Source organism: Temnothorax longispinosus, chromosome 9 (assembly GCF_030848805.1).
Source record: "Temnothorax longispinosus isolate EJ_2023e chromosome 9, Tlon_JGU_v1, whole genome shotgun sequence".
In the NCBI taxonomy this organism is placed as follows: Eukaryota; Metazoa; Arthropoda; class Insecta; order Hymenoptera; family Formicidae; genus Temnothorax; species Temnothorax longispinosus.
In genome coordinates this window covers 6,645,675-6,673,108 of record NC_092366.1, presented here as the reverse complement: position 1 = coordinate 6,673,108, position 27,434 = coordinate 6,645,675, and the positions used below count along the sequence as shown (strand labels likewise).

Genomic DNA, 27,434 nt, shown 5'->3' with positions numbered 1-27,434 from the left:
GCGGGAATCTCGTTTCGAACGTTAACGAAGTTAGCGCGTGGTGGGCCCGCGCAAAACGCGCGCGTCATCGAGCGTAATGACCGATTACGCGGGACGAGTGTCATCGGCATACCGACCGTCCGGACCGACCGGGCCGGGGCGGCGGGCCGGCGGCGGGCCGGCCAGCCATGACGATGACGTCGCGGCGTTACGCGCACGGATCGTTATTGAATTATACGCGATGCCCATAATCGAATGATCATTATGTCGAGTTAACGAGCTGCGTTAAAGGCAGCGGGACGCGGCTGCGCGCGTGAAGGGCGACGCAGGATGTTGCGGACGTCGGTCAGCGATCCTTCCTTCGTCTGCGCGGACAATCGGCACGCGGTCGCGTTGAACGGATTTGAGAGGGAATGATTTCGGAGTGCGTTAATTTTTATCGAGTGAGTAGTGACTCACGGTTGAAGGGGATTCATGTGGCTAACGTCTCGAATGTCTAATTTGTTGCAACCCGCCGTGCGAAGATGGCCGCCGAGTCAAGGGGTCCAATTATAGCCGGGGCGCAAAGAGTTAATTAATTGGCGTTATTTACCAGAGACGGCATACGATCCTTCTACGCGCCCGCCGTCTCGTTGCTTTCTTTCTGGCGCATCTTCCGTCGCGATCCCGCGCCACACGAGTACGCGGGACTCATCGCTGCGCCTGTTTGTGTGCCACTCACACCGACTCACCACCCTGCCACCCCCTCCCACGTGTCCATTAGAATATTAATGCGAATTGATGCACACGTGTCATTACCGTAATGAGTTGGTTGCTGCTGTCCATGAGTGTACAAAGTGTCGTCTGAAAAGCAATCACGAAATTGCGGGTGTCTCCCCGGCGCCTCTTGCTCTCCTTTCCCCGTCGCTTCGCCATCCCTTATCATCCAAGTCCCCTTAGAGACCGCGAAGCCACGAGAAGCTCTCGTTTTCTCGGACCACGTGCGTATCGCGATCAGAGAGAAACACGACGTCCCAAATTTTCGAGAAACGGCTTGGCTAAAAACATAAAATTCGAACATTCTGAGAATTAGCTTTAATTCTTTAAGTAAATGGTTTGCAAGATGCACATCGGATCATGTTGTCTCGAGGACGTGTGTTAAGAGCACATGTTAAATGTTCCAAAATCAATTGACACGATAAGCCGCTTTCCGTCCACATGTAAGTGTCCCCTTGCGAAAAGACATAAATACGAAGGTGTCGGATACCTTCGGCCGAATTGAGGAAAAACAGGAAAAAGACCCGTCCATCTGAAATTAACGACGACCGTTTTCGACGGCTTCTTTCAGGTAAAGATCGTCCTATTATAAACAAAATAGGTTGTGACCGTTACATTTACAGTTTTTGACCAGTTCTGAGATTTGGCCCATTCCCAGGCAAGAAAACACATCCGGACAGGACGGTCAGTAAAGATATTAGTTTTCAAGAATAGGTTGTATTAGAAGTTAATTCGTTGTAAAACGTTGTGTAAAACATTTTGTCAGCCTATTTCACGAATTACTACCGTTACATTAGTTCTCATCTTGCCGATTATATCTTATTCATTAAAATAACTGCTACACTAATAAATAACACGAATAGTAATCCTATTTTTATTTAATTTTGTAATGTGGTTTTCTCTGTATGTCGCAGTGAACAAAGGATAGTGAACGGATAGGTGTGCAAATATTAATTTTATTTTCAAACACGGTCCTTTTATCGAAGTGTAAAAATTGATGAACCGTTAATGAATAAATAAATTGTTATACCCGAGGCAACGCGCAACTCGTCCCGTGTTTATTGACCCTGTTTTGTTTAAGTCGCCGAAAATCCGCTTGGAAAAGTTCTGCGTTAATAAGTAAAGCTCGTTAATATTTACACAGTCGAATATAGAGCAATGGTTCGAACCGATAAATCGAAGAACTGACTGACTAATAAATGCTTTCGATTAATGCAAAACGACATCCTATGCGAGCAGATATACACTAGAAAAATTTTGGTTAAAGATTATTGACGTTTGATTGCGTCAGTATTTTTCGTAAACGAGCAGAAATTTTTTGTTTCATACAAATAGAGCTGCATCTAATTAGAAATTAGACGTTATCTGATTAGTTAACATGAATCTCAACTTAACTTACTATGTTTACTATAATTGTATATTATTGTATATTTTAACTAAAAGGAAGTAACAAAAAGAACGAGTGCTTGGAAAAATATAGAGAAAAAACTAAGAAAGATGGGGAGAAGAGTAAGAGAGAAAGGCAAGAGGGACAGTGGGGAAAAAGAGAGAAGAGGGCGGGGTACTGAGAGAAGCGAAGGACGGGACGGTTTTCGACGAACATGGGAGCTATCGACGAAACGAGCTGTAAAGCGATCGTTAGAGAGTACGGGGACGGTACGGTATATACGATCGTATCGGCAGCTAATGGACGTACAATTAACGTGGCGCGCATCTGCGATTGGATCTCCGTCAAATGGCGATAAATTAAGTTAATTAGCTCGTTACACGTATCACCCAGTGGCTCTTGACGCTGGTCACAGTTTGACGAATGTGACGCTCGTTAATCGCTTCGACTTGCTGGACTTCCCAGTGTGCCTCGCGATCTCGATCTTCCCTCATCGTCGCGAATAACACTCTCCATGCCCGCATCGGCGAACTAGAATGTAAGTCGGCTAACTTTCGCGTAAATGTCGAAGATCAGATTCGGAATCTCGAATCAAATTCGGGATTCGAGTTCAACGAGATCGTCGAAAGATTGATTTTTTGCCAAATCATCGCTGTTGAATTATTTAAAAAAAAAATCTCGTTTCTAATATCCCGTTTGTGGATGTAGGTATCATTGGGTTACTATCACAGAGAGCACGCGAACTCGAGACGAGGTGACGTATAAGCGATGGAAGGATTTCGCCTCACCCCCTCTCCCTCCCCCTCCCTAACGATGTGTGCATCGCGAGACTGCATCACCGGAGCGGCGCACTTGCGGAACGGAAAATAGCGCATTAGCGGCGGCAGCTGCGTCCGAATTGAACTGTTATTCGAGAAAAGCGAGAGGGGAAGAGACCCTCGCAAAAATCTCGCGCTACGTTACGAGAGTAAAGCTAATCGGTGAAATCACCATTGCATATTGCTCGTGCTGTACGTTTTCGGAATAAAAATCACACAATCACGGTATCTAATACCTTCAAAGCTGACTCGAGGACTCAAAAGGGAGACGGTGTGCCAGCGTGTGTCGCTACTATCAGTTTATCAGATTCTGGCGGTGGCTGCGACAGCTGTTACCTCAAAGTATGGTAATTTCGCGTGAAGATAGAAAGAGAGAGAGAGAGAGAGAAAGAGAGAGATGAGAAGAAATAGAGAAATGTGAATGAGATCGAAATACAGGGATAGTAAGAGAAAAAAAAAGACAGGTAGAACAAGAATATTTATTTCGCCCTCGAGCATATAAACATATTGGCTCTGTGCTCGAATTTAAAAAAGAGGCCACATATTCGACGAAAACGAAGGATAGTTGCCTTCATATTTTATTGTAAGAAAGATAAAAGATAACAAAATGCAAGAATGTAAAAAGGATTTTACCATGTAGTTTCTGGTGTGAAACTCCCTGAAACCATTAAGAAGTATAACATACGTTGTAATAGTTGCAGATGAAAAGAAAACGTGTCGTTCCGCAAAATAATAAATTAAATTATAACTGCGGGAGAAGAAAGGAAAGTACAGTGGAGGCCGAAAACAGAGATGAGGGTTTACAAAGGCCGGGTTTTCATCCCAAGAAACTGGAAATGGTAGAGAGGGAAGGAGGGAGCCGGTGTACAGGCTGCCGCTATTGGAAAACAGAGAAACGAACGGTGAGACGGGCAATATCTGTCAAACACATATTTTTTCGGATTTATCACGCCCTTGTTTCCCCAAAAGCCAATTTAATTTTCCTGTGGTAACTATCGCTGGCTTTCGAGGGGAAGATGCGCTCGTGCCTTCAACATCTTGCAGGTCACTCGCGTAATATTCTAAAGAGCATATTTATATTAAACAAAGCATTTTTTAATGAACAAATTTGAAACGTTTGCTAATAGAATTTTAAAACGATGGTCAAGTTAAAGACAGGCGCGAAAGCGCGTCGAAGATTACACGTATCTATCTTCAGTATTTACCTACTTCCCGCTTATCTAGTTCAAACGAGAGTACGCGCAAACCTTCTCGGAACGGTTTATAAATTTTCAAACTTGTCTATGTACCGGATGCGCTCACAGAAGTTCGAAGAGGTTTAATGAGAGTCATCGTGTCAAGTTTCTCGTAATGAATTTTTTGTCTTCGAAAATAAAGCGATTAAAATAAAGTTGGTTAGTTTGATACTATTCTTCCTGTCGTTAAAAGGAACGCTGGTAGGAGGGGGAGGAGGTAGGGTGTGTTTACGTAGGGTCGTTGTAATTCAGACTGCGCGTCCCTCGCATCACCCCCGCGAGTACGGTTTCAATCGCCGCAATTTCATACGCGGCTACGTTTATGCTGTCGTGTTTCACACGCCGAGTGCCTCGCCATAAATTTGCTCGGTGGATTCTACAGGGCTGAAGATCGTGTCCTGGGACGCAGAAGGGTCGCCTGTCGTCCCAAGGCGCTCCGATCGATTAGGCTACTTACGCGACTCGATTTCTTTGGAATGCCTTTGCGGGAGTTTTGCTTCACTCGGCCCGTTATGCCTAGTCATTGATAATAATAACCATTGTGCTTTTTAATAACGATTTAACGAGACGAAAAAGGATGATAATTTCTAATTGCAATTTCTCCCGCTGTTATATAATATTCTAGGACCCATTTATTCAGCCATACGTCACGTTCTTCCGTCTTCCTGTCTCCCGTCTTTCTTTCTCTCTCTTTCTCTGGCCACCTCTTTGATTAATAAATTCCAACTTACAACAGCGAAACTACCAGAATGAACGTCGTCGAGGCTAAGAAACGAGCCTGCCTCTCGCGATTCGCAATATGGTGCTCGTATTTCATATCGTTAGGGAGGCAGAGTTGGAAAAGGAGAGAGAGAGAGGGAGGGACGGAGGGAGGAAAGAAGAAACAGCGAGGCGACATCGCAGTGGTGCTGCAAATTTCATCCAATTACGCACTAAAATGCGCCGGGAGCCAATAACCGAATCATAATCCCTTAGTTTTACACGAAAGCGCGAGTCACGGCAGAGGCGGAAGGGTGAGAGACAGGGGAGGCGAAACGAGGAGGGGATGGGTTGCTCGCCGAAGCGGGGCAACTTTACTACGCAAATTAAGGCGAAGTGGCAGTCAGTAATTTTATGTGCCCATCTCAGCTACTGATATTGAATTTCCTTAGTCGCTTAATCCGAATCTTCGAGCGTGAGCGGCGGAGAGGAGGGCGGTGGCGTGACACCCTCGGTAGCTGGTGGCAGCGATCTCGCGAAATTGAAATCATTACTTTACGGGCGAATCGGGAGAAGTGGATATACCGGGTGGATCCCGACCGGATTTTCCAAAATACCCACCGCCCGTGCAAATTGTCTCGCGTTCTATTTTTTTTCCACGACGGACAAGCGCGAGCCTTCGAAGCTCGGCCATAGATCCGAGATTGGATTGAACGGATTTTTGAGAGATTCCGCGCGACCGCGGCCATTATAAAGTTTTCCGATGGGAAATGCGCGCTGTTGTAATTGTCCTCCGATTTCGGATTTTTATAAAGAAACTTGTATAATAATGTCAAATTAGTTAAAGAAAACTATAGAATTTTCGTCCTTTAGGACATACGTCCTACGTATCCGAGTATCTGAATAAAAATTAGGATATCATTGTCCGTCGAGATCTCAGTCGGACATCCCAATATACACGTTACGGAGAGAATTAATAAGCCAACGGTGTCCTCCTCGGCGACGGCGACGTCGCGAAGGCCGATCGATCGACGCGGCGCGATACACGCGCGGAATGAAAAAAGAGCATCCGGACGAATTGATCTAGCGGGGTTCGATTCGGGCGCACAATACCGCAACTCGCATTCAATTGCGCCAAACAGCTTTCTTCGGCCCCGGCAATCTCCTCTTCGACACAATAAATTTATGGTTCCATTCAGACCTCGTATACACACGCACACGTAAGCGCACGCACGTACACGCGCGCGCAAACGCGTACGCATTACAATAAGACCGCGGCCTGTTTAATAGAATAATTAAGGGCCCTCGTACAGAGCAGCTGATGCCCAACGGGCGTGCTCGCGCACGCGGCCGAGTATGTGTGCGTGTATACCATGCGTGCGCGCGTGGTGTACGTGGATGCGTGAGAATATAACGTATGCTGGCTTACCCGGCTGGCATTGTTGATTCGTAGGGTACGCATTTTGTACAACGGGGTCAGGAGGGAATTAATGCATTCATCCGAATTTCAAACGGAATTAATGCGCTCGTCAGGAATATCGCGCCAGCGGCTGCGTTCGTCTCTTAATTTGCAAAATCATTATCTTTTTTATTTCTCTCTCTCTCTCTCTCTCTCTCTCTCTCTCTCTCTCTCTCTCTCTCTTTCTCTTTGTACCATTTTTGCTGCGCTTGGAAATATCCGGCGCAAATACAGCTTGAATTATCACGACGATTCCTTAAAAAATAGCTATTTTGCTGTAAACAATGTGCAGGTCTATATACGTGCATATCGTCAGTCTCATGAACGAGCGTTGTATGAAACGGCGATAAATAATTGCGGCGCGCGAGCGCAATATTGCCGCGGTGGTAGAAATAATTATCGCGGCGCAACACGTGGCCGCAGATTATCGAAAAATCGGGCTGCTTAATTGGGCGAGGCGCGCGCGAGCGAGCGTTATTAATTCCCTGTATACGGAATAAAACGGTACGACGATTAGAGACGGTATATTTTATTGTCGAACAATCTCAGATAAATCCGGCAAGACCGGATGTAAAATTCCCTTGTCTTTGGATATAATCTTTCAACGCCCGCTATCTTATGATATTTAAGACGTTTGATCGTGAAACAACGTAGAAAATATGATTTAATGCGAATTCCCTCGTCGTTCCGTCTGACGGATTCATACTCGCGCAGAGCAAAAGGGTTGCTGGGGAAGCAGGAGGAATGATGGGAAGAAATGCGGATAGGGAGATGCGAACGGGGCGAGTGACGAGGGGAGAAGAGGGGAAGGGGAGAGAGAGAGAGAGAGAGAGAGAGATGGGAGAAGGGCAGACGTTTTACAGCGGCATTTCGAATGGCGGTGCAAAATCGCCGTGCAATTTTCTTTCCGCGGGGAGAATCCACCCGCGCGGGCCGTACTCGCGCGAGGGGAGGGAAACGCGTATACCGCTCGACGTTCTCCGCGTGGCCACGTGATTGGTCGTAAACGCCAAAAATATGCGCCGATCGGCCGGTCGTCCGGCTAGCTTTATGGTAGCGCCGGTATGCCGGTCGGGTTTTATGGTTAATTTTTGCAATTTTGTAATTGCCTCGTGGCCCTGCGGACGAGCGCTTTTCCCTCGTCCTTCTCGCTCTCCTCCTCCTCCTCCTCCTCCTCCTTTCCCTCTTTCTTTTTCCCTTTGGTCTTCTTTTCCCTCTATTTCTCTCCTACACTACTTCTCGAGTTGCCTGTTCCGCCTGTAGGTATTATCTCGTCTTCCAGAATTCGCCTGACACATGAGGACAATTGATAACGCGAGAGTGCTAGATGTTTTTCTAGATAACAATAACGATTCATCTCGACGTTTTCGAGGGCGTGTTTTTGTGTTGGTCGTGATACGCGATCATACATAATACTTTTCACGTTATTGCTGCACTGAACAAAGTACCTGCGCCAAGAGCGTTCTCTGAACTTGCAAAATATCGTATTCGTTCAGTCAGAGACAATGTTTCAATAAACTTAGGGTTGTCGGAGGTGGCGTAGAAAATACCGTGATATCGAAGCGAGGTATTGTACGGTACTATAGGATCGTTAACAGTCCCGCGCTGAGTGTGTCAGGCGCTTGTGAGCATCGCGGAGCGTCTCGCACCGTGAGACCGCAAATAACTGTTCCCATCGGAATTCTGCGGTCTGCACCTTGCCATCGGCGCGATATCAACGCCTTGACACCGACGTATTTAAAGCGTATAACCGAAGCGGGACCGCCTCGAGTGGGTCATCGATCCTCTCTCGGCGAGCAACTTTTCGCTCTTGCCGCCCTGCGATCGCGATAAGCCTCACGCGCGCCGCGCCGCGCCGATAAAGCAACGCGACCGCAGTGCAAACGATGCGACGTAATGCAGGTCACGACAGGCGATCGTGAATGTCCGCGATGCTCGGCCACGACAGAACCGAGACGAATCGTTTCGGCGACGGCGCCGACGATACTTGGATGACGCTTTACTATTGTCAGTACGACACCAATCATTTTTTCGTCCGGATCCACCAAATACACTATTATTCGAGCCTTGAAAAGCTACACGAGAAACGACACCCCGACAACGTTACCCATAGTATCGTGTAGGTTGGCGACTGTACACACCTTCCTTCCGTCCTTCCTTCCCCAGGAAGTGGAGTCAAGTGAATCCAACGCCGCCGCCGCCGCCGCCGCCGCCACCGGAAACTCCGCTAATGACTAAACTTGCTAATTTCGGCCAATTAGGCTTTCACTGCTTCCACCACGCCCGCCTCCCCCTGTTCCGACGTTTCCTGATCTCCGCCTGCTCGACCGCCTTGTCTAATGCGCGCCGCACTTACCTTGACCGATAGACGCTAATTTTATTGCGCACTGCGGCGCACTCGCATGTTCCCGTGGTGGCTGTGCACATAGGGAAGGGACAAGGGGAAACTACAAACCCCAGAACCCAGAACGGCAATATTATCTCGCAGAGATATACTTTAAGTAATGACCCGTAAAACTTACACGTATGTCAGAAGCGACAATACGTACGTGTATGATATATCTCATCTAGATTGTCGCGTCCTAGATTGCATTAAAATATGATATCTCTCGCTGGATTGTCTGAGACTATTCGTGATTCGATGAGATCGATTTCGAGAAAAGTTTGTGGAGAAAATTCTATTCGCTCGTTTCCGCAGGGACAGAACTGTATCGTCGGCGTATATAAGGCATTAAATATAAAATATAAAACTGTTATTCCCTCTCTTTCCTCTTTCTCGCTCTCTCTTTCTCTCTCTCTCTCTCTCTCTCTCTCTCTCTCTCTCTCTCGCGGCGAAGATGTGGAATGGCAACTGTGCGTATTGGGCGAAACTGGGTTTGACCCTTGACGGCCCCCATAAATATCCAACGTTGGCAGCTTGTTACTTTGCGCCACGTGAATCTCGAGAGCCGACTATAACGCCCGATATTCTTCGGCGAAGTTCAAGACATTGTACCGCCTAATCATTGCAGCTTTTTTATCCTATTGTCTTATTTTCTTTAACTTCGAGAATTCTCTATAAACGCATCTGCATGCCCAGAAGTATAGTCGTACTATTTATCTCGTTACAATAACTTTCCTCGAGTGCTATTCGAGGTTCATGAATCCAAGTTCCAAGACCGTAAAAACGAAGGGTTTATCAGTCCATGAATCTCCTTATTTAAGAACGCAAAGAGTAATGAACTTAAAAATCCTTAACGAGCTAAGAAACCGAGTTCAACTTCCGCGAGTATTCCGACGGAGATCTAAGAAGAGTCAGAAGAACAACTTGGCGCTCGAATTGTTCCGATTTGAAATTTCCAAGAGCAAGGATTGCGTCAAACGAATTCAGCGAACATGGCGGGCCAATACATGGAAGAAAGCCGCTTTCTTCCTTCGTCTGCATTCCTCAGTAATTGCGTGCCATGGTCCTTCGTTGTTGTTTCTCTTCTCTGCCGCCTGTTTCCTTCGTCCGAAGAAAGGAGAGCTCGCGTTCACGCGCGCGCGCTCGCGCGCACGCCTTTTCATTTGTGCGCCCTTCTAGGATACACTTATAATAGGTGGGCCGTGCGTGGCAAACAGGGAAGAGGGCCGCCGCGACGCGCCTAATCACTATAATCGTCCTCGCCAATAATTAGATTATTTTCAGTGTCTTCCCCGGCGCTGTCCCTCTCTCGTCGGTGATTACCGGCCTGAACTTATCATTACATCCCCACATCGATCCTCGGTCGCCTCGGGCGCGCCCTAAGGGAATGACCGTGTTTTTTCGTGCGAGACCAGGGCAATAATCTTAAGACATTTGATATTCCCGAAAAGATAGATTGGGACATTGTAAGCTATCCTAAATATCAAGCTCTGTAAATTTATTTTTATACAAAATAGATGGTGGAAATAGGAGCATTATTTCATATCTCGATGTAGGGCAAGATGCCTGGGATTATGGATCCTTATTTAGACAGACTCGCGGCCGAGCTAATTAAACGAATTAGTAGTTGTAAATATTCGCAATAAATTTCCAAGAATTCTGGATACAAATTTCTCATGACGTTCTTGCGACGACAAAGCAGTCGTAATTTTCAGAGTTCCGCTACGTCGATTGGTTCTGACGCACTTCTAGAACGTTTCGGTACTTGTGGACTCAAGGGTGTTCATTATGCCACTTGAAGGTTTATTACGAGATACAAAATACTCTACTTTATTGTCGTCGACCGGCTGCAGCAGAATTCTTGAACCTTCCGCGTAACGTATTATTGCCGCGGAATTGGAAGATGGAAAGCCCGAGGGCGAGTCTTGGTCATCATTACCAGGTCTCTTTGAGAACGGTGCACAACCTCACATTTTTTTTATTAATAATAATCAGAGTTACACTTTCCAACGTTGCGGGATGGTGATATCGGCGATCTCAAGGAAAATAATATATTAATAAGCAGAACCTCGTGTGTAAATTTGCCGAGATTGCATTTCTTGTCTACGATGATACGATAATATAATAGCGTAAAAATTTTCGATGTGACTTTGAAACGCTTTGTCTCTGTCACTTTTGGACGTTTGATCGATGACTGCAGATGGAATTAAGAAGCGTGATAGCATGGCATTCCAGTTTAGACTATCGATCGTTTCATTTTTTGAAGTAATTCCCCTATATTTCGACAGTTCCTGAAGATTCCAAAGTACGTCTGTATGCCCTCCGCTCGTAAAGAAACGCGGCGAGTTAACGTCTTGGAATGAAGCATAGCGCCGATATTAATTTCGCGGGCTACCCTAACTGTGCCATTTTATTGCTCCTTAAAACAACGCCCGACGATTTCGTAATATCGTCGATTCCAATGAAACAGCAATTCCCGACGATGCGATCGCGCGGTGCACATGTGGGGGAGAGACGGCAGAAGGGGACTTTTACGATCTGGCAATTCGCGAAAGAGTTCGTCAGCCTAAGAAATTAAATATTTCTTATAGGCTAATCTATAGGATCGCTTATAGAAACTTCCACCTACGTCTATTCTATGCAGACAATAGTAATAGTTGTTTCTGCAAAAGTTTGAACGGAGCGTCACAATGCTCGACATAGTAATTCACGTGCAAGCATGAAAGGCCCATCGCGGATCCACGAAGATTCAATGGAAGGGGAAGCCAGCCGATGGTAAGAGAGGAAAAGAGAGAGAGAGAAAGAGAGAGAGGGTGGAGGTATGCGGATAGGCGGACACGCAACTATACAAAGACAATGTGTTTGTTGTCGATTAGCGGGAGGACGAGGTGAGGTTTTTACGAGAGTTTGGGACGGGTCCCGACCCGGCGAAGCGTAGTCGTTTACAGCCGGAAAGAATCGGGGCCCGTGGCCCAAATGACCCTTACACCCTCTCCGGCTTTCCCCTACCCCCTTCCATTCGTACCATCCGCCAACCTGCACCGAGATTTACGGCAATTCGCTTTTTGCCTCCTTTAAGAGCTTTCGTATTATCTTACTGCCGCCGTTTCTGCTTCCTCCTGCGAGTAAACCTACTTTACCTCCAACCTACCACAAGTTCTTCTCGTTTCTCTCCTTGCTCTCCTCAGCTCTCCTTCGTCCGACAGTATCTTCCTTCTCTTCGATACGAACGAGTATATTTGTACAAGTAAGTACGAGCGGATACAGGTGTAACGCAGACACGAATGCAATGGAACACCTGAGTCCGTAATTATTTCGGGGGGAGGGGGAAGGGGAGAGAGAATGGTGACGGTGGAGAGGGAGTAACACCGCCGGGAGACTTTAATTATATCAAATTCGATTAGACCGATATATACGTGTGCGCAGGTTGTAGAAAATCTTCTCCTTACGAGATTGTCCTTACAAGACTTTACGAAGGTCCTGCCCGTACCTAAGAGCGCAATTTTTCAAAATAGCAATTCCTAAAACGACGAACAGACATACTTTCGTGAATGGCAGGTCGTTATACTCCTAATCTCGATGAAGAGAATTATTGTTCGCGCGCCAGCGCGAAGTAAAGGTCAAAGATCAAAAGTGAAAGGCTTGCATTAGATTGAACTAATTTAGAAATTAGTATCCATTGGCATATAATGTTAGATTTGAACGCGATAAACGATTGCCCGATCGATTTTCAAGTCGAAGTGAAAGGCTGTATACATTCGACCATTTAATAACAAATCTATCTAAACGATTAATTGGATTCGGCTAATGTCTAGTGCTTTTACAGGCATTCTGTAATTTATCGTCGAGATATGAGAACAGGAAACCTAATTAATATAACAGCTTTCTAATAATTTCCCGCAGAATTATTATGCTTCTCTAAAATGTATCTAGTATAATTAGCGTATCTGTATACGTTTCTTTTCGTTCGTACATCAACCGGAAAGATCGATAGCTGTGCAAGAATGCGATACCGTTCGACTCGCCGTCATCGTCACATTCCACGACACGCGGGAATCTCTGGCTGCGTAGAATTCTAAGATCTCCTCTGACGTCTGCTTAATTAATTACCATCCGCGGTTTTAATTAGCCGGGGCTGCTGCCTGCGCTCCCCTGGCCTCCCTCTCATCCCTACCTCCCACCAGCTGCCCCTCTTTTCACGTCGTTCCATCTCGGTTCTGGTCGTGGAAAATCGTGAGAGTTACGTTAGCGAGATCTCCTACAATTATACGCACGCATACGTCGCTATTTCGAACCGACCGTAACGTGTCCACACTTTCAGTACCCATCAGATAGTCGCTATTCTTCGTAATACTCATAAGTGTGCATAAATGCGTGACGTGCAGCGCACGTATTTCTTATTATATAAATTGCGATGCCGATATTTCGAGCGCCAACGCGAACGTATAAAAAAATACGTTACTTTTTGTCTATTTACAGAGACCATACAACGCTAATGGCCGATTCAATCTTCAAACAGACAACATCAAATTATTGACAATCTCCTAAATACACTTGATTTACTTTCGGTATCGGCAACGTGGATTAGCACTGATGACAGTTAAATTACTTCCACTTTTAACGAGCCATGAAAAATCGATCGTCAATTTAACACTCGTTAACGAGAATTTGAGAAAGGTTGGTGAACTCGGCCATAAGAGTCGTTTACTTCATCAAATCCCATTGAACTCAATCGAATCATTATCCATCCTTACGTGCGCAGATATTTTTAGATTCCCCATAATATCTGATTGCTCAAAAATATTAATAATTTCCTAATTTGGGTTATATTCCAACATAATTAGAGTAATACCTCATTTATAGTTAAATTATCAAAGATTGTGCGCCAATCATCAAGAAAACAGAGAAAGAAACGAGCGGAAAAGAAATGCTAATTTCACGCGCACTCATGCGATCACTGTTTATTATTATGCGTGCTAATGGAGTTCTAAGGGTTCACAGGGCTCCGGGCACTCCGATTCGAGAGGATTTTGTTAATTCCGCGCTAGGATGGTTTTAACCGTGGGTCGTAGTACAAAAAGAGAGCGGGGGTGAGAAGGATTTAAGAATATGCATAGTTTCTTTACGAAAGAGGGAGAGAAAAAAAGAGAGAGAGAGAGAATTCAACATCTCATAAGTTCAGGTAATCTCAATGTTCCTGATACGTTTCTATATTCCGCCATTTTCTATTCGCCATTTCAACCGACAAGAAATTTACATATCATTTAAAACGTTCCGCACCGTTATAAAATTTTAAAATATTCAATTACATCCTGTCGTCCTCGTTCATCAAATTACCTTGAATATCCATAATATCGATAAATATGTACATTATTGTTGTTATCGTTAACATAATCGTAGCGATTGAAAGATGCGTTCCATTAATCAACTGGTTGGTGGCAATATTGATGCATCAGAATGTTAGAAATAATAAAATGCGTCACACAAGTCATATAATATGTATATATTATATACATATATATCAAGAACCCTATATTTCCGCCCCTCTCTTCATCAATATACAGAGTAATATTCATAATGTAATGGAACTGCCGTAATGTAAGCTAATGCATCCTGCAATTTCTTGAAAGCACTCGAATAATTCAGCAAAGGCAATGTATTCCTAATATACTTAGAAACTCTCTGATATATTTATCTCGCAGTTAGGAATTCGCAACCGTTTTACTGTCTAAATTGTCCAATATCTATCTCGCGTCATGTTTTAAATAAGAACGGAAACACACCGTAATCAAATTTAATAGTGCCAGCATGCGGTCGATTATGTAAATGTCGTTATTACTTGTGCTATTATCTTATTCGCATTAAAAAAGACGATAAGACTCATTCAAATAACAAACATTAGAAATTATATTCGAGAGAGAGAAAGAGAGAGAGAGAGAAAGAGAGAGAGAGAGATAGTGTGTGTGTGTGTGTGTGTGTGTGTGTGTGTGTGTGTGTGTGTGTGTGTGTGTGTGTGTGTGTGAGAGAGAGAGAGAGAGAAAGTTTAAACAATAAATATTTTTAAGAGCGCCTGTGTTTTGTTACTGATAAAATAACATTGCTTTTAAGAAAACATAAACAATGTCAGGAAGTTTATCGGTATTACTACATGAGTACATAAATAGTGTCCCCATATTTTTTTTACCCTTCATTAATACCGTTATATATAAAGTAAAATAAAAAAAAAGTGTCGCACCATTAATGTTAGAAATTAACGATAGATGACAAGCGGAATGAGTATCACGAACTGTCTAGCGCACGCGCGTGCATACACGCAGAGATTCGCACACGTCGTGGCGTGTTCATACACTTCACACATACGCACGTACGTACACCACCAACCGATATAAACTCACATACGCGAAACGGCTTTTACTTAGGCGTTCCGTTACCATACATTATCCCAGAGTGCTCTACGGGGTGAGTAGATTGAGATTCGCGACAGGTGGGCCGCACGACCCCGCGCCATATGAAATTGACAAGTTTTTACGCGGTTTGCTGTAGAATTGTGAGAATCAAGTATATCACATATATATATAAAAAAAAAGACCAAAAAAAAAAAACAATAAGGGGCATCAGTGTCGCATATCCCGCATGTTTAATGGATGCGTGGAGACCAATCAAATATTCCAAGATGTTCGGTATCGAAACACGAATCACCCTGACTATGCGTAATATGTTTGAGACGGATCGCAAGCATTCATCGGCGAAATAAGACGAAATAAACTTATAGCCGACCGCCTGGCATTAAAGTTAGTTGGAATTTGTTTTTGCTACTCGAGGCGTATAAATCGTTATTAAAAATCGACGTTTCCGCGCGGCCGCACAACTTTTTATAATATAATACGATAATTAAAAATCCGCAACATTACTTTCGGGCTTAACTTTGTTATTACTACGGCGGACGCCTTGGTGCATTAGCTTGAATACATCCATGAATATTATCCTGTACTTCGCCGAGGACTGAGGAGGGTGTCTGGAGACGTAGAGGAGAGGGAGGAGGAGGAGGAGGAGGAGAAGGAGGAGGGCTTGCGAGGGGTCGGTCGGTATATAAGGTATAAGGTAGTCCATTAGCGTTAATATTATAAACGTTAGCTGCCCTCTGGCCATCCCCGTAACATACTCACGTGCGCCTGCGTACCTCTCTTCCCCTTCACCCGCCGCCACACAGTCCCTCAGCACACATTCTATCTGCGTTCACCACATACCCGCTATCTTCCTTCCACTCTCTCTATCGCGGGTGTACACTCGTCTTCCGTTTCTCTCCGTCTCTCCTTTGCCTCTCGATTGCGCGCTCGCTCTCTCCACGTCTCCATCTCTTTCTTGCTGTCTTGCATATATTTCTATTTTTCACGTTCTCTCTCGCATATATGCACCCATCTCTATCTGTCCTCGTCATACCCCCGTCATTCTATCTCTCTCCGTTGAAGCGGCGGTTTCCAATGCGCCACCTTCTCTATTTCTATCTTTGTTTTGTGCCCGCTTTATCTCTATCTAACTCGCTCTCTCTCTCTCTTTCTCTCTCTCTCTCTCTCTCTCTCTCTCTCTCTCTCTCTCTCTGTTCCTACTTTGCTCTCTCATTCCTGTTCCTTCTACCTACACTCGGTTATCTCTGCCTCGGTGTTCTCCATCTCCCTCCCTCGTAAATTCATTTCGTCTCTTTTCGAGCTGTATCCCCTTCTTCGTCTCTCCATCTCGTAGGAATCCGCTCCGTCCCTCTCGCTCTTGTTTACTCTTCCTTCCTCTTTCGTTCACCGCACTCAAGTTTGCCTCCACGCGCACACGTGTGCGCGACGCGTACTCCCGACGAGTTTACACGCACGTAGGCAGGCACGCACGCACGCATGCACGCACGAGCGAATGCACGAACGCACGCACACGTATGTCTCATGAAGAGTACAAATACAAGTCAATACGAGTGGCTAGTACACGCAAGCGAGCGCGATCGAGTAACGCGAGTGCACCGTATATTGTGGCAGATTTGATAGGTTTATATCGCGAATTAAGTTTTAGAAAAGAGGCAAACTTTGTAAGAAAAAGATAAATTTTAAAAAATATATGAATGAAATAACAGACAGCTATATCGAAATGACTCCTCAACATTACGGCTCTATCTCTTCACCCTGTTATCGTATTTTGGACGCTTTATTTATTATTTTAATCTTATCTGCAATGAGTACTGATTACGCAACAATAAAATTAATTATTATTATATCCACGCTTCCATAAGCCATTCAGAAATTGTCGGGCGAGAGGCTAATTAGAAGTGCGAAATTTGCGAACGTTGAACAGGTTTGCTAAAATGTCGGCGAAACCGCGAAAGCATCGATAATAATGCGTGTTGATGGTCCATTTAGGTATTAACCTCGAGCATAATATTTATCTGCTCGCTCTAAGTAATAAATCCTCTTTGTGATTAATGTATCGAGGATTATTTCAGAAAAAGCGCTCTCTCACGCGCGGCTTCGACGTTTTTATAAGCCCGGATTTATTCTATTAATTTTCATCAATATGTATTCGACTATTAATTACGTATATACATGTAAAATTAATTTTTTGCATTTCAAAATTGCATTATAAAATACACTATATGTCCACGAAACATATCGACCACTCTTGTAGCTGATGTTTTAAATTTAAATATGTATGTATTAAAATCTGCCTTGTTATATATACTTATTTTGTTTGCTGAAACTGTTATCTGCGATAAAACCCGAAGAATTATCAATAGGCATTCAGAAAATGTACGGCGCCACATGTTTATTAACACTATCTAGCACGATTACTCCTACATTTATCATAATAAACATGATGTAATCGTATAAATTCACGTGCTAGCGTGATCAATCTGTCAGCCGTCAATGTTTTCTCGCTATTTTTGCACAGTTATCGTAATCTTCATATTTAATTTCGAATCGTTTTTGGCTCGATCACTGATAAAGGAAAATCTTCGTCTAAGTGTCCTCATTATCGTAGCGGTTGGAGAGGGTAAGGAGAAAACGAAATCGACATGGACTTGCTCGCGCTAGCAAACGTCTCGTCGGGAAGTGGCAGTTTGCAATTAAACGACGATGTTATCGTAAAGGGCGGCCGGCTCGGTTCAGTGTGTACATGGCAGCGAATTAAAATGTAAATACTTGATTAAAGTTAATCCCGGGCAGGTGAATAAACCTGGTATACAAAGACAGAGAAAGAAATACGGCGATTCCATGGGGCGGTGCGACGGAGGAGGGGGGGAGGAAAGCGAGATATCCATAGTGGTCCTAAGGGGTGCTTTTTATTGCCGCTTTTTATTAGCTGAGTAGGTGTACTCCGTTCCGCCGTTGCCCCTCAACTCTATCCCCGAAGCGCTCCGAGCCACCCTTAGCCACCAACCATCCATCCCCCTCTCCCGTCCCGGTTTCCTCCCCCTCCGACGTCGCTTCTCGCGATCCACCGCCTGCGGAGTCGTGCTGGCGTGTGGAGCGCGTCGGAGGGTTGATTAAAACTAACGTTGCGCCAAGAATTACCCTGTGAGATTGAAAATTAAATTAATATACAAAACCCCCGCCCACCCGGGGCTAATTAGTTATATGATAGTAATTAAAAGTTAAGTATATCTTCGTGCGCGGACGTTCTAGCGTACCTCCCGTCGCTCCCGGCTGTCATCCCCAAAACGGCCGTGAGCAATCCTTTAGCCTCGAGTGGATATCATACTTTAAAAAACAGTGTCACTCCTGCTAACAAGCCTTTCGGATATTTTTGCGAAAGTCATGCTTTTGTTACATCTAATTATTAAATTAACTTTCACATATTTGAATTCATTCAGAGTTTATAACTCTTAGATTAACTTTTGCAATTTCGGTGTTTATAGTATATATACCGAAAATTCGATATATAGTATATTTGAATTTACGATTTACATAAAATATATAAGCTATGTATCGCTTACTATCTATATACTGTTTGAGTGGCGAAATTATTGCTTTTCAAGAAACTGTGTAAATTGGTACAAACAAACAAATATATTTATGGATATATCAAAAAATAAATGGATACGCACATATACACACAGCTGGCGTGGCATTAATTCTCGTTTGTTGCGTGCTATCTTTAGACGAGCGATCGGTATCATCGAGTACCTAGTAGCAAAAGACAAATTACCTGGCCGCTGCGCGATCTCACACGGCGCAACCTTGATACGATAGCGCGCGTAAACGCGCCCTAGTTCTCTGCCAAACTGAAAATAGTCGGCGAACTAATATCGCGACGTTGGAAATATTTTATACCTACATACGTTGCGCCCGGCGCACTCATATTCGAGCAACTTTCCTTACGAGTTATAACGCGCGCTTTATATCCGCCTTCGAAAATAATTTCGCTAACCGTGATTCCTTGGGGGAGCGCGGCGGCGTATCGCAATAACGCCGGGGAGGGCGGAAAAAAAAGTCTCCGCGAGTCTCTGGAAAGTCGCGAGTCGATGCGCGCCGCGGCCATCACTTCGAATTTAGTATCGCGCCCCTTCCGTTATTTTCTGACGAGAAAATTTAGTCCGGCCCGCTTAACAATTTTCGCGGTTTGGTAATGGACCTGCAGGGAAATTCCTGATATCATCTAAATGCAGGTTAATCCGCAGAATTACAGAATTATGGAGAATTATAGACTAATACTCCTCATTTCTGATTACGCCAGCCATGAGGTTTTAATTGGTTCGATCGGCCGTTCCCGCGTATCTGTCATGAGATAGCATCATGTGAGATGTACAGTATCGTCCAGAAGTCCGCCAACTTCGGCTGCTATAGACAAGTCTTTTATATGCACATCGTATTTACAAAATTGTGGACGATAATGTGATCGACAAACAAGCCTTATCGCAAATGGGGCCCGTGATTTTGAGAGAAATCGGGTGGAGAAAAACCTCGCCAAGCTCGATAAATCCAGCGATAACGCGGATAAATCGCACGGAAAGACACGTCCGTTTGCGTCCGGTTGCGTCAATTTGCAGTTAATCTCGCATAACTAATAGAAAACGCGTGCCAAAGAAACGTTAATTGACCAATCTCGTATTTGTTTAACGCAACCCAGAAGCGTCGCGTTCGAGATATCTCTCATAAAAGATCTCACAAGCAAATGGAGCTACGCGATTTATTGTTAGATCTATAGAAATTGTATTGTAAAATTGGCTAAGAACCATGTTCACAGTCAACTTCTTTCTTAAATAAATTTAGAAATGGGGTAAGCTCGAGCTTGTTGTATCGAAAATCGAAGTAGCAGTTTCGCTAATTATAATTTAAAAATCAATGACACAATTTATGCTATTCCCCAGGAAGTCATAAGGGACGGTCTTTGCAAAGAATATTCGGGTTCGACTCGAAAGTTAAAAACCGCTTGGCGGCGGGCCAGGGCTCACGTAACTTGTTTTGCCAAAGCTACACGACGCTTGCCGGCCTTCGCCTTCCGCCACAACGGCGACGTAGACAGTCGATTTTCGAAAAAGGTTAACACCTAGTCGCCCGGATCCGACCGCGACGACCACGTGGCAGCGGACGCGCCTGCGTGTCCCGCTCTCTCTCTCTTTCTCTCTCTCTCTCTCTCTCTCTCTCTCTCTCTCTCTCTCTCTCTCTCTCTCTCTCGCAATACCTTACTCGGAAATTTCTTCTCAGTCTTCTCGTAGCTATCGGTCGACGCGATGCTTCAGCCGCGAAAAACATTTCTGTCTACGAACAGCGAACAGAGACAAGAGGAATGCAGACGAGTCGGCTCGTCGAGCGAAACACTCGGGAGAGAATCGCAGAATTTGAAATATTCCCGAAAGGTCCCGTAGATCCAAGAGCATACGTTTACGTTGGTGGAGACTTTAGGGTCCAAGAATCTAAATCAGCATTTAAAGATTACGAGGGTGCAAAGGATTTAACGATCTAAGAACGAAAATGTGTTTAAAGATCCGAGGAGTTGAAACACGAAACCGTAAGCTCACACAGTTGTCACGAATTAGAACTGCGACAAACGCGTGCCACGAACTGTGCTGGACATTAAACCCCTGAGGGTTAACGCCACTCCTGTGAGTACAAACGCGGGAACTTTGGTCGAAGAACGAGAAATATTTTGATTGCTGCTGTGTAAACGAGGACTTCACACGTGGACACTAACCCTTCCCGCCTACAAAGACAGACTATATAGGGACAATGTTTTCCCATTTACAGATAGATGACAAGTGTCTCAAAAGAAGAATCATAGATACTAGACACGAATAGATATCGCACGAAGCGAGCGAATGGAGAAAAATCCTCAATCAAAAAATATAATCTCGTGTTTCCGAACTTTTTTGAAAACTGAAAATTATATTTGCAATGAATAGTTTAATTTTTAATCACATATTTGCCACGAAACATGAAATGTTTAACTACGGCATGTATAAATAAATGAGATTCGGATCAAATCATATAAGAGCGATTTTTAATTTATATATATTGTACGCACAAATTTAATAAAATGTGAATTTATATTCGCGCAGAAGCGAATAATTTTTTAATTTATATTATCTGCAAAGCTTTTAATATTTAATTAATAAACGCATGAATAAGTAAAATCTGAATTCATGTGACCGGCCCATTAATTTTTCATTTATATATTTTCCAGTAAATAGAGATGGTGCTTACATTTGCAATGGATATTTTAATTTTTAAATACGTTAGAAATTTATGAATATCAGTTAAATTTATATGTAATGTACGCAATTTTTAATATACATATGTATATATATATATATATATATATATATATATATATATGTATAAATATATGTAGGTACATATGTATGCAAATAAATAAAGACTAAAAGAATATTTAAATATGAAGAGGAGACAATTCCTTAATTCTTTATCCCTATGATTAATGAGTACAATATTTTGACGATTGATTAATTGATTAATATAAATCTTCCTCGACTTCTAAAGATAAATTTCGCAAAAAAAAATCCTAGAAATCCTAGCGTCTGAAGTTTCATGCCTACAATTGATTGGTTTCTCCGTAACGCATCGATAAATCGCCTACAGGAATCGGATCATCGAGTCGGAGTGAGAGTTACGCGCTTATCGGCTACGTCAATCTTCCACGAAGTGATAAAAAGCTAAGTTATCGCGAGCATATACATGATATACACTCACCACGATCGCCGGCATGCGTAGGCTGTTGAGCTGATCGAACCGCTAGATCCTCGGCAAGATCGCGAACCAGCACTCTTTCTCACTTTCAGAAGACGACGACGACGACGATTCCACGTCGCGAGTCTCGTAGATCGGTGATTTCCTCACGACTCTCTTTCTCTCTCCTTTCCCTCTTTCTCTCTCTCTCTCTCTTTCTCGCGCTGCTCCTCACACACGGCACACACAAGCGATCCTCACGGCGCGCCGCGCAGCGACGCAGCGACGCGCGACGGCATCGCGAGCAGGTGTCCACGGGACGAGTCCTCGTGCCTCGCGCTCGCGAGGATCCTTCGTCCTGTCCTCCTCCTCGGGCTATCGATCTCGGGAACGCACGCACGTCGCGCTGCTCGTCGACCACCGCGAGCGCGCCCGCCAATGCTCCAGGCTTTCGCTTCTCGGTCTCGGACGCGCGCTCCGCTTCGAGGTTCCCTTTCGATCAATGGGACGGTGTGTGTTGGTACGTTTTCCTCGTACGTCGATCCATGAAAGATCGTGCGTCACTGATCCGTGTTTAATCAACGGTGATTACATTATATGGACTAAAATCTCTTCTGTTGTCTTCTAATCGAGCTATCACGCGACGATTGAGACTAATGTCAAAGGCGATTTTCCTCCCTAGGATCGCGAAACACGAGGTGAATTGCGTGATCAATCGATACGACTCCTGCGACACCTTTTCGATGATTTCCTACGTTCTTAGATTCCCGATTAGCACTCGGAACTGGCTTCTTTCCAAGTCGGTATTGGATCAACCGGAACGATCCTTGAATCTCTCCTCGATCGCAAACACATTTCAGCACTCCGAACGCACCTCCGTGATCCGCGAGACCCGACTGATTTGAACGCGATTGGATCACTGAGAATGTACCGTGATCGCGCGTAGAATTAACTCTCAGGATACTTTCGTGTGTGCTCCGAACAGCAAACGGCCGCCGCGTGTACGCGCGCCTCCGAGAACGCGAAGAGAGCTCAGCGGAGAGCTCGGAGTGTGACTCTTACCGACACATTCCGCGAACTGCACTGGTACTGGCTTCACTGGCCTCGACTTTTAATCCCGCGGACCCTCGCTCCGTCTCGCGCACGCGGGCGCTTAAGTCAAGGTAAACCGGAACACGGCGAGTGAGCACGAGAGCACGTCGCGGGGAGCACACCGCGCGACACGCAGAAAACGGAGCAGCGACAGACCGATTCGCGCTGCACGATGTCGGGCGAACGAGTGGCGGCCGGAGGAGCCGCCGCGTCGTCGGCTTTCCCCCACTACGCGGCACGCATCAAAGTAGCGGGGCAAGCAGGGGAGAGCGCGAGAGAGCGCGAAAGAGCGGCGCGCGCGGTAAGGACGAGGACCGGGCGCGGGAGGGATGGCGCGCGGTCTTCGGAACCGCAGCGGTGGAGGGAGCGGTGGATAGATGGACGTCAGGGGCGTGAGTGAAGGAGGGGCATCGATACCGGTCCCTCCACGCCGCGGGGCCCCTTCCCCCCCAGTCAGAGGCGCCCCTCTGCGCCGCGGCGCGCGCTCCACGCGACTTTGCGAGTGAAACATTTCGCGGGTTTTGTGGACTGGCGAGAGGGGTAGGTGGAGGGAAAGAGGGACTAAGGGGCGCGAGGGGCGCGAGGAGCCGAGTAAGAGAGAGAGAGAGAGAGAGAGGGTGAGGGTGAGGGTGAGGGAGGGTGAGGGAGAGTGAGAGGAGCGAGTGGAAGAGAGGATTGGGTGGGAAGACAACAGTATTCCCGTTAATTGAACGACTCGCGCGGGGCGGAGGAGCTCGTCGCGGGGAAGCAGAGGGGAGGATTACTTGCAGTAATTACTTATTTTTATTACGCTCCGCCTCGTCGTGTCTCGCGCCAGCGAACGGCCGCGCTCTCGTAGCGACATGTTAGAAATCTTTTCTCGCGTCCGCGATATTGCGAGACGATGGGCTACGTACCGGAAACCCGCCTCGAGTCTCCCCTAACTAAGCGTCTTAACGTTAAATTAAGGTGAGAGAGAGAGGGAGAGAGAAAGACGAAGAAGGAAAAAAAGTGAGGGACGGTGTCTACAATGTCACGTTGTTCGTAATTTTATTCAAGCTTATAGCAAGGATAATATAATTCCGAATGGTTTACTCACAAATGTACACATGTATAAGCAATACAATCTAGGACGTAAAATCATCATTTTCAACAATTTATGTCTCTCTAATCACGAAAGAAATTAATTGTTTGATGTTATTTTATTGAAAAATTCGATCTTTATTTTCTTCGAGTCGAGCAGCGCGACTAATCGTGCGACTATGGCATTCCCTAATCGGGCCAACCGGATACTTGAGGCCATCCGACGGGTGAACGAACCGGTAAGGAACTGGATAAAACCGTTTCGGATCGACGGTAAGTCGGTATGCGATCGGCGTCAGTTTTTCGAGCGATTACGTAGGAACACGTCGAGTCATTATCTTCGTTCTTTTTTTACCGTGCCGAACCAGGTCGACTTATAAAGCCAATTTACATACGCGATATGCATTTTCAATATTAACTTCGTTTCCTTGTCCAACTCAGTTTTTCATTTAATGATCGCTTTAGCCTTGAAACGCGCTAAAAGTATAATAAACATTAGATTAGAGCGCAGTGACACTAACAACGCTATCGATAGTCGTATAATCTGTGTGTGTGTGTGTGTGTGTGTGTGTGTGTGTGTGTGTGTGTGTGTGTTTGTGTGCATGCGCGCGCGCGCATATGCATGGAGCGATACGAATAATACTTGTATCTTGTTGTGAATTGATATGTTAATTCATCGAACACGTAACATGGATCGATTGTAGCAGCAATTACTTCAAACGTAAATTCAACATGACGTATTTATACGTATATAGAACAGATTTGTGCATTCTAGGATTAAATTCCAGAAGTGGAAATGGGTAAATAGCCCTCCCGAGTTTCAACCGAACGGTTCGCTCCGGTCCTCCGCAATGTTCACGGTTGCTGGACCAGAGTGCACTTGTCAAAACTTTTATCTTAGCTCGCATCTACCAGCGAGAGAAAAACACGGAACGGAGGTGAGGACAATGGCTGGTCCTGCGGATGGTCCTGTCGGAGGAGGGCGAAGAAAAAGGAAAAAAAAAAGAAAAATCAGCCGACAGAGGTCTCGGATAATTGCGGCGGATAGTTCGGAAAGGCGCCGACTGGCCCTCCTTGGCACGCCTGTCAGAAGATATTAGGATTTCTATCGCGGATCCTGCCGTCCGCAGGACTCGTTAACGGATCTTAGGATTGTTCCTTTCGTAATCCAATAAGGATGAGATTCTATGCCGCGACTGTTTTTTTTTTCTAGTCCGTTTGAAGAAACCGCCAATCGACCAATGGACGGAGAGTCGCGGCTCCAACTTTCGACGATCAACCCCGCGGCTAATTATAAAAATTAAATTACTTAAATCTAGATTACGTCTTGGATGTTTTGCATCCAAATAACGTACTCAAAAGAATCTGTACGGATCGCCAAATCTCATATTCAGAAACAAGGCAGAGATATCATATCGCGACTCGTGACGCCCGCAGGTATATGTCTTGCGGTCACGTGGTGGTGACCTTAGCTCGTTTCTGCTCTAGGGTGGTCGGCCCTTTGGACAGGTCAGTTCGGGATTCGGAAGCTGTATTGGGGCGGGGCGGACGTCAGATGGAAAGCAGTTCTAATTTGATACCAAGTCGGGAGGCCAAACAAACAGCTACATCTGATAGGCTTCCAACTGACATATCAACCGAAGCTTTGATGAGAATTACTACATTATTATAATCATAATGTATATAATAATTATCATATTCATAACATTTTGCTAAAGAATTTAAATTTAAATTTCTAAATTTTTAATTTCTATTATTCTAACGGAGAAGATAATACCCTATAAATTTTCTCTAAATTTTAAATCCACGTTTATATTACAAAGGGTAAATTTTAACTAACGGTAAACGGTAAACGGCACATAATGAACCGATATGTTCGCTGTCCCGCATTATCACGTTCCCTTGCGGGAGAAGGCTTCGAAGCTTCTCAGAGGCCTCGTCGATTCTCGCGGGCGACTCTTGCTCGACCTTTTTTCCGCAAACTTCCGAAGGTCATTACGAGGTTCCCGAGAACGCTCGGGACTCGTAAAGCCCCGTCGTAAAAATCGCCAAAATACACGCACCTTACATGGTAGCCTCGTGTAGGCGGGTGTCATATCCCCGCAAAATCATTGCCACTAAAAATCAGGGGTTTTCGCAGCAAATTTATAACGGTCGTCCAACGGACGGCATCGTGTGTGTGCCCGTCAAAGGTGTTGAATATTTTTTGCTATAAAAGAAGCAACATGCTGCTTATTAAAATCAAAACGCAAGAAGCGCATTCCAATTCATTTAGAAGACGTGTTTCCGCCGTTCGGAGTAAATTTTGAAATTCTCAAGATTACTAAATCTTTACTAAATCTGTTCTTCAATGTTTCCATTATTATAAATTGTTTTCTAATAGCGAATATTATTGACTAAGTAATTTAATAGTTCCTAATTAGCAACATTTTTTAATTTGATCAATTTCATCCCGAGAAAATAAAAAGAAATATGTAGGTACGCTTTATTATTCATGGATGCTTACTCTATTTTCGATTTGATTGGAATTTTGACAAGTTTTTCAATCGACAATGCGTATCAGCTTTGAGGGAAATCCGTCGCTTTTAGAAAATGCGAGCGGCAACAAAAAGTGCGGGTGCACGTGGAGCTTGAAGATCGGCCGGGACTTTCCCGGAGCAAATATGTTTTCGCGGTAAATTTGGTCGAATAAATGTGACGTCGTGGGGCACCCTTAGCTTTATTAGCCTTTCCTCGTCCCCTCTCGCCGTCCCTTTGCCGCGGTTCCCTCGGCCCGCGAGCCGACTCGATGCATGATCCCGATCCGTATATAATGTGCATGCGCGGAGATTTGCGAGGCATTATGCGCGCCCGCCTCCTCGAAATGCAGCTCGCATATGCGAGCGCTCGAGTACGCTTCGAGTGTTCACGTAAGCTACGTAGGAAAAATATGTTCGACGGGGTGCACTTGTGCGAGGGTGGGTAATTGGCTCTCTTGATCGCAGGACCGCTTTTCAATGTCCCTCCCGTCCCTTCCCGCCCTTCCTCGTCGACCTTCCTTGACCGTCCGCGTTGCTTCCGCCATTTTTGGTTCGTGCCTGACCCTCATTGTGATCCTATTGATGGATCGTTTCTGATTTCGATACCCATTCGTACAAAATTCGTGGCGCATTGTTTTCAATTATTTTCCCGACTTTCAGTGCGTTTTTATTTCTCCCTTTCCAATCTAGAATTATGCATATTGCATTACATTAATTAACGGAGGTTAACAGGACAATTTAATAAACGTTACAAAAGCAACCAATTCAATAAAACGCGGCGGTATTTTAATTTACGCCCGATCAATTATCGACGTGATTTACTGCGTAACGTAAAATGATGTGGCCGTTGTATGCTATTCGTTAAAAAGTCAAAATCTCGCAACA

At 44.9% G+C, this 27,434-nt stretch overlaps 1 protein-coding gene across 4 annotated transcripts in view; it reads right to left on the bottom strand.

Moving 5' to 3' along the window:
- LOC139819610 (uncharacterized) overlaps positions 1-27,434 on the bottom strand; it is a 167,930-nt gene that overhangs the window by 46,438 nt on the left and 94,058 nt on the right. The window contains exons 1-2 of one of the 4 annotated variants that reach the window (XM_071789091.1): positions 21,901-23,288; positions 778-1,016 (exon numbers count right to left, since the gene is read on the bottom strand). The exons of 1 other annotated variant lie outside the window; for it this stretch is intronic. In XM_071789091.1, the coding sequence (XP_071645192.1) occupies positions 778-904 (127 nt within the window). In that variant the 5' untranslated portion in view covers positions 905-1,016; positions 21,901-23,288. Of the gene's footprint in view, positions 1-777; positions 1,017-21,900; positions 23,289-27,434 lie in introns of those variants that run through there. 2 more of the 4 variants (XM_071789092.1, XM_071789093.1) reach the window with 2 other exon arrangements.